Source organism: Onychostoma macrolepis, chromosome 18 (genome assembly GCF_012432095.1).
Source record: "Onychostoma macrolepis isolate SWU-2019 chromosome 18, ASM1243209v1, whole genome shotgun sequence".
In the NCBI taxonomy this organism is placed as follows: Eukaryota; Metazoa; Chordata; class Actinopteri; order Cypriniformes; family Cyprinidae; genus Onychostoma; species Onychostoma macrolepis.
Window position 1 is genome coordinate 722,676 of NC_081172.1, and position 13,581 is coordinate 736,256.

The following is a 13,581-nucleotide window of genomic DNA, read 5'->3' on the forward strand; positions in this document are numbered from 1 at the left end:
CATCAACAACATAGCAGCGATGGATGACAAGAACGCGTCCCGTGTGAATGCCCCCAAAGGGTGCGAGAATTCATCCAAACGACACACACTGTGACGCATGGCCTGCTGTTACGACATCATACTAAGAAAGACGCCGATTCTTGGAATATGATGTCACACCATTTAGCCACCGGGCATCTCAGGGAAGAGTAGAGAAAGACTTGAATTAAAAGAAACAAGATGGCACACGTGCAAGACAATGCCAGGATGTAAACAGGGTAATTTGACCCTTTTTATTCATGATGTCCATCTAGCTTCCACCCCGTTTAGTAATGAAGTACAAGGACCGCATGCTTGCAATGCACCAGGGAAACATTCACATACTTGAGTACGTTTCCGGCCTAGCTCTCCTGTTTACCGCCGTCTGGGTTCTAGAGGCCAATCGAATTAAAATAACCTGCTGTTTTGGAGAAGTATGAAGCTGTGAAGTCTTAACATCTCTGTAGACCCGTATCTGTTTTTCTAGCAAATATTAGCAATCAGTTTCTCTTCACGTACTGCCTATGAAAACATCTGCACACAAACCGCAGAGACTCTGCAGGACACTGAAAGTGAAGATTCTTGAATGTCACGTCTGAAATTGTGACACATTCTGCCACCTCCGTGTTTGTTTGTTTGTGTGACAGAGGAAGGGTGTGTCACCATGACAACAGCAGAAAAATGCGAGCTGGATGCGAGTGATGCACCAATGAAAGCGTAGCTCATCTCCAGTGTTCTAGTGCTGTGAATCTGCCTTACTGGATTTCTGTGCCTTCATTTAGCGACGGTAGCGTATCTCTCACAGGATGATCTGTGTTTGTATGTGTGTGTGCGTGCGTGCGTGCGGGTTCATGTGATGATGAAGATGATGATGAAGACCACTGTTCTTTGTGTTTCTCTGATGCTGAGGAGGGCAAAACGTCCCTCGCTGCGATGGTCTGTGTTCATCTGCTGGAATAAAACAGATCTGGACCTTTTCCTCGTGCTGCCCATTCCTTTCCTACAACATCAAACAAAATTCACTCTATTTACTTTCCAATCTTACTGTGAATGATTAATCAGTGCATGCATTCATTGTTTTGCAGTGATGCATTACTGTGTAGTTCACAAAGTCATTTTATGCTGATTAACATTTAAAGCAAACGTTACAGCAATAATACCAGATAAGGACTAGCTGAAAAATGCATCACCTTTGGGATACGTGGAGATGCTCTGGTCGTTCCTCCTCACAAATGTGTCACTAGTGTTTCAGAAGGACTGTAAACCCCCTAAAACCCACTTTTGCAAACACTGCAAAATCCACTGCAATCTCGCATTAGGATCTGCATTCACACCTCTACATGTTTTTCCCAGTTGCACTCAGAAATGCATTTTAATATGCAAGTAAAATGATTGTAAATGCTCTTTTATATGGCCTGTAAAGCAAACATCAATCAGTAGTTTGTGGCTCTTTCTCAGAAAGCAAACAGCACATCTGAGAAAACAGCAGCGCTGACGTGTCAAACTTTCACAGTAAACCAGACTACACATGCTGCTGGATTTAAGTCTGGATTCAGTCGATATCAGTGCGAGACGCATTCGCATTATTCTCAGCCTGAATGAGATGGTCTGTAAGCATAGTGACCGCTTTATGATTGACCGTTGGTTGTGTCTGTAACCATAGCGATGGCTGCTTATAATGATATAGATGGGTGACTGCTTCCAGACAGTTGGCTAATAACAGCGATTCCTTTGGCAGGCACACACACACACACACACTGCGCCTCAGCACGAACCTCACTGATAACATTATGTCTTTTTACCGGAGGCGCGCTGGGGGATTCGTGAAGGACAGAAAAAGCAAAACACTCAATTGATGTCGACTGTGAGGGAGTCAAACCTGATTTACATCACATAATCAGCTTGAGAATCACATCCCGAATGCGGCGTGGCTCAAGGTCAGAGGTCAAGCGGCCACATCACATCCAGCCAATCAGAGGAAAGGCGGAGAACAGCATCACCTACCTCGCGTTCGGTGACCTTTCCTATTAACCGCACTGGAGCGAAAACTTTCCAAGGACGGTCGGACGGTTTTCAAAACATTATACAACTTATGAGTTAAGGGTAATAAGGAAGTATTTTAGTAATGTGTCAGAAGCGCCCAAAGCGAGTTCCCATTATTGCTGGCTTTACATTAACCCCATCAACAGAGAAACACTTCACATGACCACCTCCTACGCCACACGTCTGCATCATAAAGAGAAAGCGGTCGAATCTTTACAAGAATCTTGTTATTTTTCATGATAATTTGATGTTATAAAAGGACTTTGGACTTGCTTGCTTTGCGGATTCCCTGTTTTTTACTATGTCGATTGAATCTACGCACCCAGAAAATACTACACAAATTGGCACAGGACTTGTTTGTGTGATTTGCTGTTATACGTAATAAACTCAAAACACTCACTCTTTAGACGCTAAATAACAGCATCCACATCCATTCAACGTTCAGCCTGACAATCAAAACTCATAAAACCAGGCAAAACTCAAATATCCACGATTGTAACCTCTCAGGGTCTTTATATGCTGTTAATTTTTAAGCACTTCCAAGGCGTCACCTTTGATGGAGCGAGAACATTTTTACCCCCATCAGGAGCATCTACAGGATCGACCAATGAGCTTCCACCTGTTCCACGGCTATATAAAGTGACACATAAGCACATCAACTAAACACAGTGGTCTGATTCTCAAGCATCTGATCCACTTGTGGCCCAGAGAAAGAGACCTGATCTGGAAGCTCAGAAGAGCTCAATCTATTGTACTCTTTGACTTAGTTCACTCCCCAAACCCACTGAAGACTTCTGATGGAGAATCCCGGGTTCGAGAGATCTAAAGATGACCCTCCACAGTACGAGGAGACGTCTTTCTGTGGCAACGGGTTCAATAATGGGGAGCGGCGAGCCGTGCGGCCATCTGTGGTCAGTGCTTTTGGGCACAACACCTTGGACCGGGTGCCAAACGTTGACTTTTATCGTAATGCGGCGAGCATCAGCGGACACAGAGCCATCAGACCTTCCCTACAAGAGCTGCACGATGTCTTCCAGAAGGTGAGTCACACCTGGAAAGAACAATATTCAGTCAGATGTATTTGCATTTCAATTGTGCATTTTTACACGGTATGCATTATGAGGCGTCCTTCCCATGCACCGCAACATACGTGATATTTTAATAACATAAATCAAACACACGATTCATGACTCAGTGTTTAGACCATAGGCAGTTTGTTGAGCTGATTTTAGGCTAATTGCTGAAGTGGGTGTCGTAACGGTGGCCTGGTGGTGACCCGACGCAGACAAAGATCAATAACCAACCTAATGAGAAAGCCAAAGAGAGAAGCACTCGGTTTATGAGTAACGATCTTCTGCAGCTAATGCATTGATCCGCTGGCCATAAACAGGGTAATTAATGCAAACAAGGGCTGAAAAGTTTGCGCTGCTCCAGAAAGCATGCATGTGCGCAGTCCTGACTTCGGAGAAAGTTATTTGCAGAATGTTTCCAATCCCATTTGTTCAAATTTTCTATTGCAAGAAAGAAACTAGGAAAACGAAAAGTGCCAAGTCACCCTTTAAATGATCTTCTCTGGGCATCCGAAGCATCCAAGTCCTTTGAGTCACAGTCAGACCGTCTGCGTAAATCACTCCTGCAAGACGACAACACAGAACGTGTTCACAACTACAGAAAAATTAGAGGTCATATTTTGGTAGTTGCCGCGTAACTTGTTCACTGATTTTAGCAACATCAAAATGCATGAGAAAATGTATATTTTAACTACCATTTTGTTTTTCACTATTTTAATCGCCTTTTTAAATAGTGAGCAATACATTTATAATTTCAATTTAACAATTTAACACATAAACCTTACATGTTTTGCTCATAAATGTATATATATATATACACTGCCGCTCTAATGTTTTTTAAGGGAGTCTCTTCTGCTCATCAAGGCTGTATTTATTCGATCAAAAATACAGAAAAAACAGTAATATTGTGAAATCTTATTGCAATTTCTAATATTGGTTTCCTATTTTAATACATTTTAAAATAGAATTTATTTCTGTGGCGCAGCGCTGTATTTTCAGCATCATTACTGCAGTCTTCAGCGTCACATGATCTTCAGAAATCATGCTAATATTCAGATTTATTACAAGTGTTGTGCTGCTTCATATTGTTTTTTGGAACGTGATACTTTTTTCTTTGATTCTTTGATGAATACAAAGTTAAAAATCTTTTCTAATAATATAAGTCTTTACTATGACTTTTTATTCATTTAACACATCTCTCCTGAATAAAAGTATTAATTTCTTAAAATAATCCAATTAATTTCTAAAAAAAATAAAATAAATTTACTGACCCCAAACTTTTGAATAGCATTGTACACTGTAACACAAAATTTCTTTTTTAAATAAATGCTGTTATTTTTAACTTTGTATTAATCAGAGAATCCTTATATATATATATATATATATATATATATATATATATTTAATTTGTGACCGTGATTTACTAATTTGTTCCCTCATGGTAAATCAAATTAGTACAGTGTGGTTTATTAAAACAAAGGAGCAAATTAGTAAATTGTGGATGAATGAGGGATAAAATGAGGGAACTTATTAGTCGATTATGGGAACAAGTTCTTAATTTCTGGCCACAATATACTGAAGACGTAAGAGCTGCATGTATGACTGAGTAAAATGCACAGTTTTAGATGGAGATCAGTTTATTATCTACCCAAAAGGGTTTAATTTTAACTTCCCTATTTATCATCAGAATGGAGGCCTTGATATTCCCAGTACGGCCGAGGACAGAGAAGGAGCGGACACCTCGACGCTGGACGATGTGGAGTCCGTCATCCCGCTGGATGAGAAGGAAGCCGGAGGTATGGTGAAATTTGGATGGGTCAAAGGAGTTCTGGTGAGTTATTTGACATCAGCGCTTTCATAACTCGCTTCACATGCGCTCTGCTGCAGTTTGACCGCGTGCTTGCGTTTGCAGGTGAGATGCATGCTGAATATCTGGGGTGTCATGCTGTTCATACGGCTGTCATGGGTATTCGGACAAGCGGGAATAGGTGAGATGTTCATCCTGTGACCTTCACAAACCTTCCCCGAACACACAGCAGGTGCTCATTTACATTCAGCACACAAAACTGAATTCTGCGTATGTGCGCACACACAATCTGATCCCGGCTCAGTGCAGACAAACCCACAAAATCCAAGCAGTGATGCTATAGAAGCATTAAGAAACATTTCAGCAAACAGTTCTTAAAAGAACCATTTCCTTTACATTTTAATAATCAGAAGAACCTTTTTCCATGTTGATGTTGAACCATCAACGCCAATAAAGAACCTTTATTTTTAAGCAGAGAAAGATTTACACTCAGAGATGCTCTTTCAGACATACGGAGACTCTTTGAAGACTGAAGTACCAGTGTTTCTAGAATTCCTAAGAAGAAATAGAAACAGACTCAAACGAGTGAATTGTTGACACACAGTAAGTGTATGAAGCTAAAAAATTAAAGTGAAGAGCAGCTTCGAGACTCTTTTCATACTAGACATAAAGAAAGCACTCAGAACGCCAGACGTTTTTCAAAGGCGTTGACTTCAAAAACATTTAATTTTCGGAGAAATCTTGGAGTTTATACTTCTGATCGCAGACTTTCTTGTCACATCTGACAAGAACTGTCCTCAGTATTTTAGTCTTGTTTTCCAATAGAAAATTCTTAAATCAAGACAGATGCAAAAATTAAATATGAAGTCTTGTTTTCATATGATTATATCTGCCAATGGCCTAAAAATAAATAAATAAATGAAATAAATATATCAACAAAATTCAACATATTGTATATTTGTTCTTGTTTTAAGCACAAACACACTTCATTTTGTTCAGTTTCTCAGAAAACTAGACTTTATATGTTAATTTTGCATCTCCAGTAAATGTATCTTGATTTAGATGTTTAGATATTTGTGATAGAAAACAAGACAAAAACAAAGGCAGTGCATGCAACATTTAATGCCATAACTTTAAAAAATGAAACTTTGTGCTCTGATTTAAGAGCTTTTTAGACTTTAATCTGTGGAAGGGCGAAGTAAGAGTTTTAAAGACCCGCAGAAACCAGGTCTGGCTCAACCTCTGAGGAGGTTTTAGCCTCGTTGTGTTCGGTCAGCGGCGGTGTGGAACACAATGAAGGTCACTGCTGGTGTTTATGGCGCGTAACTAATGGCGCGTCAGACGTTTGAGTTTCTAAGAAAGCTCCAGAGTTCAGTTCCAGGCAGACACCTCGAACTGCAGGCGAAACACATTACAGGCCATCAGCAGCTCACTGCCGTTTCGTATTTTATGAGGTGTGAGTGACTCCAGGCGATGAGAGCTTTTATTCCTCAACGATCTCATTATAGCGCTGAACAAACACGCTAACTGAAGAATGCTGGCTGTTCACGTACTGAGCCTTTCACACCGAATGTGTGTGTTTATATTCTGTGAAAAGTAACCCATCTGACTTTCTTTCTTCTGTGAAACACAAACAGATTGAAATTTAAGTTGTTATTCACTGAAATGGGTCATGTGATGTATTCAGGCTCATATTAAATCATGTTACCTGACAAAGCATCTGTGTGTTTCAGGTTTGGGGATAGTGGTCGTGTTATTGAGCATGGTGGTGACCACTGTGACCTGTCTGTCCATGTCAGCTATATGTACCAACGGTGTGGTACGAGGAGGTAATGCACACTTTAAGTAGCAGCTTAAAGGGATAGTTCACCCAAAAATGAAAATCCCTCGTAAGACCTTCGTTCATCTTCGGAACACAAATTAAGATGAAATCCGAGAGCTCTCTGACCCTCTCACAGACAGCAAGGATATCACTACGATCAACGCACAGAAATATATCAAGGAGATGACATCAGGGGTTCAACCGTAATTTTACGAAGCTACAAGAATACTTTAATTTATTCAACAGTTCTTCTTCCTGAGTTACCGTCTTCTGTCATTTTGGAGAGTAGCCCAGAACGCAATCAATGTAATCAGCGCTGTTTATATCATGCATTATATTCCACTGAACGTAAACAACGCTGATTACTCTCCAGAATGACAGAAGACGGTAACTCTGGGAGAAGAATTGCTGAATAAATTATGTTATTATTGTTTTCTTTGCGCACAAAAAGTATTCTCGTAGCTTCGTAAAATTACGGTTGAACCCCTGATGTCACACGGACTATTTTAACGATCTTCTTGCTACGTTTCTGTGCGTTGATCGTAGTGATATCCTAGCTCTCGGATTTCATCTTAATTTGTGTTCTGAAGATGAACGAAGGTCTTACGGGTTTGGAACGACACGAGGGATTTTCATTTTTGGGTGAACTATCCCTTTAATCAGGTCTTCATCTGATCTCATGGAGAGTGTTTGTGCTCTAGGTGGAGCGTATTATCTGATTTCCCGCAGTTTGGGACCTGAATTCGGCGGCTCCATCGGGCTGATCTTTGCGTTCGCCAACGCTGTGGCCGTGGCCATGTATGTCGTGGGGTTTGCTGAAACTGTGGTGGAGATTCTCAAGGTACAAACCTATAAAAATAATAAAACCAGCCTGGAAACTCAGCTGGTCTAAGCTGGTTCTGGAGGAAGCTAAACAGTTCTATCTGCTCTGTGCAGGAAAGCAACACCCTGATAGTGGATCCAATGAATGACATCAGGATCATCGGCTGTATAACGGTGGTTCTGCTGATGGGCATCACTGTGGCAGGGATGGAGTGGGAGGCCAAGGTAAGACCAGGAGCATGCTGGGATTGAGTTTTTAGGCATGACAGCAGATTGAGAACCTTCTCTCTCTCTCTCTATAGGCTCAGGTAGCTCTGTTGGTGATCCTGCTGGTGGCCATTGCCAATGTATTTGTGGGAACAGTGATTCCCTCCACACAAGACAAGCGCTCCAAAGGCTTCTTTAACTATAAAGGTGAGACTGAAGAAACGCAGAAATTTGTGCCTGAAAATAAACATACGTTCCCATCCCAAAGCATCAGGACCATGAACGACACCCATATTTTGATTGGTGCTTTTCAATGTCTGATTCTCGAAATTCTAAATGAAATCTGATTGTTTTTCTGTGTAAGCATGTGCTATACGGATGTGTTGGGCTTACGTCTTGCATCTTTTTCAGGGTTTCACGCGTGATACACTGTTTTAAAAATGCAGTGCTCAAGTTAAAAGTTCAACTTTAAAAAAAAAACATTGTCAAAACAATCGCCGTTCACTGAGATCCACGAAAGTGACTACAAATGCTGTATTATGCACGTCAGGCCAACAGTTTACCAAGTCACGTTATAGACAAACATTTTGGTAGTTTACACAGAGACAATAACGCTATTGTTTTCAAAATCATGCACTTTGAAACCTATTTAAAACATTTGCATTTTCAGGCCTCAGAAACACCATTGTGGTGTAACCGAACGGCCAAAATGCATAAAAAGCTTAGCATTTTTTATAAGAAAATACAGTTAATGCTTGATTTTTGTTTTTAAATAATAATAAAAATAATTTTAAAAATCTAATTTAGTACAATTAGACACTTTTATTTTATATAGCCTGATAAAACATAGCAATGATGACTGATGACGTGAACATTGGCGGATATTCATGAAGTATCATTAGTAAGTCCTGAAAATGAAACACAGGAAAATAAAGCAGGCAGGATAAATAATAAATAATAAAGCAACCATGAACCGTGTCAAACACATCTCATCTCCGTCTAAAACAGAATCCATCGCGAAGGAAAACTTTCTACCGGAATTCCGAGATGGAGAGACGTTCTTCTCTGTTTTTGCCATCTTCTTCCCGGCAGCCACTGGGATTCTGGCTGGAGCCAATATCTCTGGAGATCTGAGAGTAAGAGCGAGTGTCTGGCACATTTCTAATCTGAAATGACTGTGCAATCAGAAGCTGGCTCAACATTTTCACACTCGAACGCCTCTGATTTTTTCAGGACCCTCAGGCCGCTCTTCCCATAGGAACGCTGCTGGCCATCTTAATCACTGGAATTACGTACCTGGGCATCGCGCTGGTTGTTTGTGAGTCCTGAACACACCGTCACACATTGAAATGACTCTAGTCTCAGTCTGGATGTTTAATAGAGCGACTGCGCTGATTCTCTGCAGCTGTGACGGTCGTTCGAGACGCGACTGGGAACCGCAATGACACTCTTCAACCGGGTTCGAGTTGCAACTTCTCTTCGGCCTGCGATCTGGGCTACGACTTCTCAATCTGCCAAACCACCAAATGCAACTACGGCCTCATGAACAACTTCCAGGTGAGTCATGAACATTGTGACCTGACATACATGTATGAAACTCATGAAGATGATGGATGAAGTCGTTTATGTCAGTGTTGGGTGTAATGTATTACAAGTAATGCGAGTTATGTAATCAGTTTACTTTTTTCAAGCAACTAGTACACTGCAAAAAATGATTTTCTAACTTAGATATTTACTACACTGTAAAAAAAAAAAGTTGAGAAAACTTAAAAGTTTAAGGCAACCAGCTTCAGCAGATTTTTGAGTTTTCTCAACTTTTTGTTGTATAAACTTAAAACAACAAGTTGAGAAAACTTTAAAAATCTGCTGAAGCTGGATGCCTTAAACTTTTTAAGTTTGCTCAGCTTTTTATTGATTTATTTTTTTTACAGTGCTCACATGACTTTTTCGATGCGCATGGAGGAATTTATTCAGTAAACGTGTTTCCATTGTAGTTTATGCACATTTTTTCTTATCGGATAAAAAGTTTATCTTACTCAAATGTGTGCGTATGTTTTTACGCACAATGAATGCACATCTTGCCGTTTCCATCCAGCGTTTTTTTTATGCGATATTCCAAAATGCGCATAAAAATAGGTGGATGGAAACAATGATCCAATTTCATCATACTAATAAGCAAAAATTACTTTAGATAAAAAGTGTTTCATTTTTCTGTTGCTGAGGAGAGAAGAATGAGCCCAGATGGGAGAAACACAAAAGTAACATAACTCATTACTTCACGTAAAAAGTAACTAAGTAATGTAATTAGTTACTTTTTTATGGAGTAACGCAATATTGTAGCGCATTACTTTTAAAAGTAACTTTCCCCAACACTGGCTCTTGTGTGTTTATGTGTAGGTAATGACTCTGATCTCTGGGTTTGGACCTCTCATCACGGCGGGAACGTTCTCGGCCACGCTTTCTTCAGCTCTTGCGTCTCTAGTGAGCGCGCCCAAAGTCTTCCAGGTCAGAGTTCACACGCACACCATTTAAACCTGATCAGCTATAGACCTTTATAGGACAATCTTAAAATACAATAAAAGACTGGAGTACATTGTAAAGAAGCTCTTAAAAGTCCAGTTTCTCCTTGCACAACACGGATTTTAAAAGTGAATCCGTCCACAGGCTCTATGCAAGGACAACATCTACAAAGCCCTCAAGTTCTTCGCCAAAGGTCACGGGAAAAACAACGAGCCAATCAGAGGATACATTCTGACCTTCTTCATCGCTGTAGCGTTCATCCTCATCGGTAAATATAACAGTGATTAAATGATTTGATGTAACAGATGTGCTCATGTAACAGCGGATGTTTGTGTCTCAGCTGAGCTCAACACCATCGCTCCCATCATCTCCAACTTCTTCCTGGCCTCATATGCCCTCATCAATTTTTCCTGCTTCCACGCGTCATACGCCAAATCCCCAGGTCCTGTCTAGACTATTACACACGCACACACTCAATCTGTTCCAGAACCCAGTTAACTGTCTACAAACACTACAGGAAATATACCTTTCTCTTGTTTTCCAACACAGATATTTAAACGCTTTTAAATCAGGACATATTACTTGTGAAATGACTTAAAATATTAAGTTTAGCTTTGTGAAAAATGCATAAAAATGAAGTGAGTTTATGCTTAAAACTATAAAAATATCCTATGGAAGCCCAAAGGTAATTGCAACTGCTTTATCTCTTTATATCTTTTTTCTCGCAATTGCAAGTTTACATTCTGACTTTTTTTTCTTCTCATAATTGCGTGATATGAACTTGCAATTCTGAATTTTTTCTCAGTATTGCTTAATATAAAGTTGCAATTGCGTGCTATAACTTGTGAGATATAAGTCAGTCTTTTTTTTTCTCAGAATTGCAATTGCGAATTTATATCTCACAATTCTAAAAGAAGTCAGAATTACTGACTTAAATAGTTAAAAATTATTATTTTTTTACCTTTAGTGCATTGAACATTTGTCTTCATTCACCATCATTGGCTTTCTACAATTAATCCTTATATAATTGGCTAAAGCTACTGCATATTTGTTTTGTTTTTACATGCTGTCTATGTAGGCATCTCCTGAGGGTTTGGAACAGACTTACAAACACACCGTATAATGCCACTAATTAAAGTCTAAAGACTGTGAACTGTGTGTTAAAGCACTGGTGTGTGTGCAGGTTGGAGACCGGCGTATAAGTACTATAACATGTGGCTGTCTCTGTTTGGAGCTTTGCTCTGCTGCGCCGTGATGTTTGTGATTAACTGGTGGGCGGCATTACTCACTTACGGCATCGAGTTCTTCCTCTATATTTACGTTACCGTGAAGAAGCCAGGTAAGAGCGCAGATACAGCCGCTACTGAAAAAGATAAAGCAGAGAGCCATATGTGACCCTGGACCACAAAACCAGTCATTAGGGTCAATTTTTTTGAAATTGAGATGTATACATCATCTGAAAGCTGAATAAATACTCTTTGCATTGATGTATGGTTTGTTAGGATCGGACAATATTTGGCTGAGATACAACTATTTGAAAAAAAATATATATTGAGAAAATCGCCTTTAAACGCCTATTTTTAATGTTTTTTAAGGGAGTCTCTTCTGTTCATCAAGGCTGTATTTATTCGATCAAAAATACAGAAGAAAAACTGTTATTTTGTGAAATATTATTGCAATTTAAAATAACAGTTTTCTATTTTAATATACTTTAAAATGTCATTTATTTCTGTGACGCAGCGCTGAATTTCCAGCATCATTACTCCAGGCTTCAGCGTCACATGATCCTTCAGAAATCCTTCAGATCCACAGAAATAAATTACAGTTTAAAGTATATTAAAATAGAAAACCAATATTAGAAATTGCAATAAGATTTCACAATATTACTGTTTTTTCTGTATTTTTGATCGAATAAATACAGCCTTGATGAGCAGAAGAGACTCCCTTAAAAAACATTAAAAATCTTACTGATCCCAAACTTTTGAGCGGCAGTGTATTTACGGTAGGAAATTGACAAAATATCTTCTTCTATCTACTTAATATCCTAATGATTTTTGGCAAAAAACAAACATCAATAATTCTGACCCATACAATGTATTGTTGGCTATTGCTACAAATACACCTGTGCTGCTTATGACTGCTTTTGTGCTGCAGGGTCAGATATGATATAAACCATAAACACAAGCATGAATGATATAACAGAAGTGCAGTAATAGACACCTGATCCTCCTGCTTCTCTCAGATGTGAACTGGGGTTCGTCCACTCAAGCCGTGACCTTCATAAACGCTGTGAACAATGCTCTGACTTTATCTGCGGTGGAAGAACACATCAAGAACTTCAGGTGCGCTCAGGTCAAAGCAGATAAACGGGTGTTTAATACAGATTATATTCTCAGAGTTTCGCTCCTTCTGTTCCGTTGCAGACCCAAGTGTCTCGTGATGACAGGATCGCCCAGAACCAGACCGGCGCTGCTGGACTTGGCACATTCATTCACTAAGAATTATGGGCTGTGTCTGACCTGTGAGGTGTTTATGGTGAGGAGATGTTCTCGTTCTCGTCAAAAAAACCCAAACGAATCTCCACACACCAGGGCTTCCTGCGGGACTCTGGAGGCGGAATATTCTGATCTTGATCGTGTGATTAAATCATGTTTTATTAAGCAGATGAGGGTCAGATTTGTCAGACGGCGTGTGTGTTTTAGGGTGAGCGTGATAAGAATCTGCAGGACATGAGCGCTGCCATTCAGCAGAACCAGCAGTGGATAAACAAGCAGAAGCGCAAAGCCTTTTACACGCCTGTCGCCGGCGAGAACCTGCAGAAAGGAGCAGAAGCGCTGATGCAGGTCAGTCTGAACACAAACACAGAGATGGATGGAGACTATATTATATACTGTATCATTTTTGTGCTATATATGGTTCTTGAGCAGCAAATCAGCATATTAGAATGATTTCTGAAGGATCGTGTGACACTGAAGACTGGAGCAACGATGCTAGAAATTCAGCTTTGATCACAGAAATAAATTAAATTATTAATTGATATTTACATAGAAAAAATATTTTAAATTGTAATTATATTTAACTATTTTTACTCTATTTTGTGATCAAATAAATGCAGCCTTGTTGAGCAGAAGAGACTTCTTTTAGAAACATTAGAAAATCTTACAAAAAAAAAAAAAAAAAATTAATGGTAGTTAGACGAAAATTAGACGAAGCCAGGATTAGGCCATAGTTCAATTAGGACATTTAAGTAATTTTAAGTGCTGTCAAACGAT

At 39.6% G+C, this 13,581-nt stretch overlaps 1 protein-coding gene and 1 long non-coding RNA gene across 2 annotated transcripts in view; one reads left to right on the forward strand and one right to left on the reverse strand.

Moving 5' to 3' along the window:
• Positions 1-13,581, forward strand: part of slc12a1 (solute carrier family 12 member 1) — a 24,217-nt gene continuing 10,636 nt past the window's right edge. Inside the window, exons 1-17 of the mRNA XM_058751343.1 lie at positions 1-3,101; positions 4,819-4,962; positions 5,044-5,119; positions 6,672-6,767; positions 7,462-7,601; positions 7,697-7,807; positions 7,885-7,996; positions 8,798-8,925; positions 9,023-9,107; positions 9,195-9,346; positions 10,187-10,294; positions 10,454-10,577; positions 10,650-10,751; positions 11,493-11,648; positions 12,552-12,651; positions 12,733-12,844; positions 13,012-13,152. Coding sequence (XP_058607326.1) covers positions 2,859-3,101; positions 4,819-4,962; positions 5,044-5,119; positions 6,672-6,767; positions 7,462-7,601; positions 7,697-7,807; positions 7,885-7,996; positions 8,798-8,925; positions 9,023-9,107; positions 9,195-9,346; positions 10,187-10,294; positions 10,454-10,577; positions 10,650-10,751; positions 11,493-11,648; positions 12,552-12,651; positions 12,733-12,844; positions 13,012-13,152 — 2,130 coding nt within the window. The 5' untranslated portion in view covers positions 1-2,858. The remainder of the gene's footprint in view (positions 3,102-4,818; positions 4,963-5,043; positions 5,120-6,671; positions 6,768-7,461; positions 7,602-7,696; positions 7,808-7,884; positions 7,997-8,797; positions 8,926-9,022; positions 9,108-9,194; positions 9,347-10,186; positions 10,295-10,453; positions 10,578-10,649; positions 10,752-11,492; positions 11,649-12,551; positions 12,652-12,732; positions 12,845-13,011; positions 13,153-13,581) is intronic.
• LOC131524326 (uncharacterized) lies at positions 2,982-12,655 on the reverse strand. The gene is made up of 3 exons (XR_009266968.1): positions 12,530-12,655; positions 3,617-3,694; positions 2,982-3,112 (listed from the first exon to the last, which is right to left on the reverse strand). It is a non-coding gene; the product is annotated as an uncharacterized LOC131524326 (long non-coding RNA).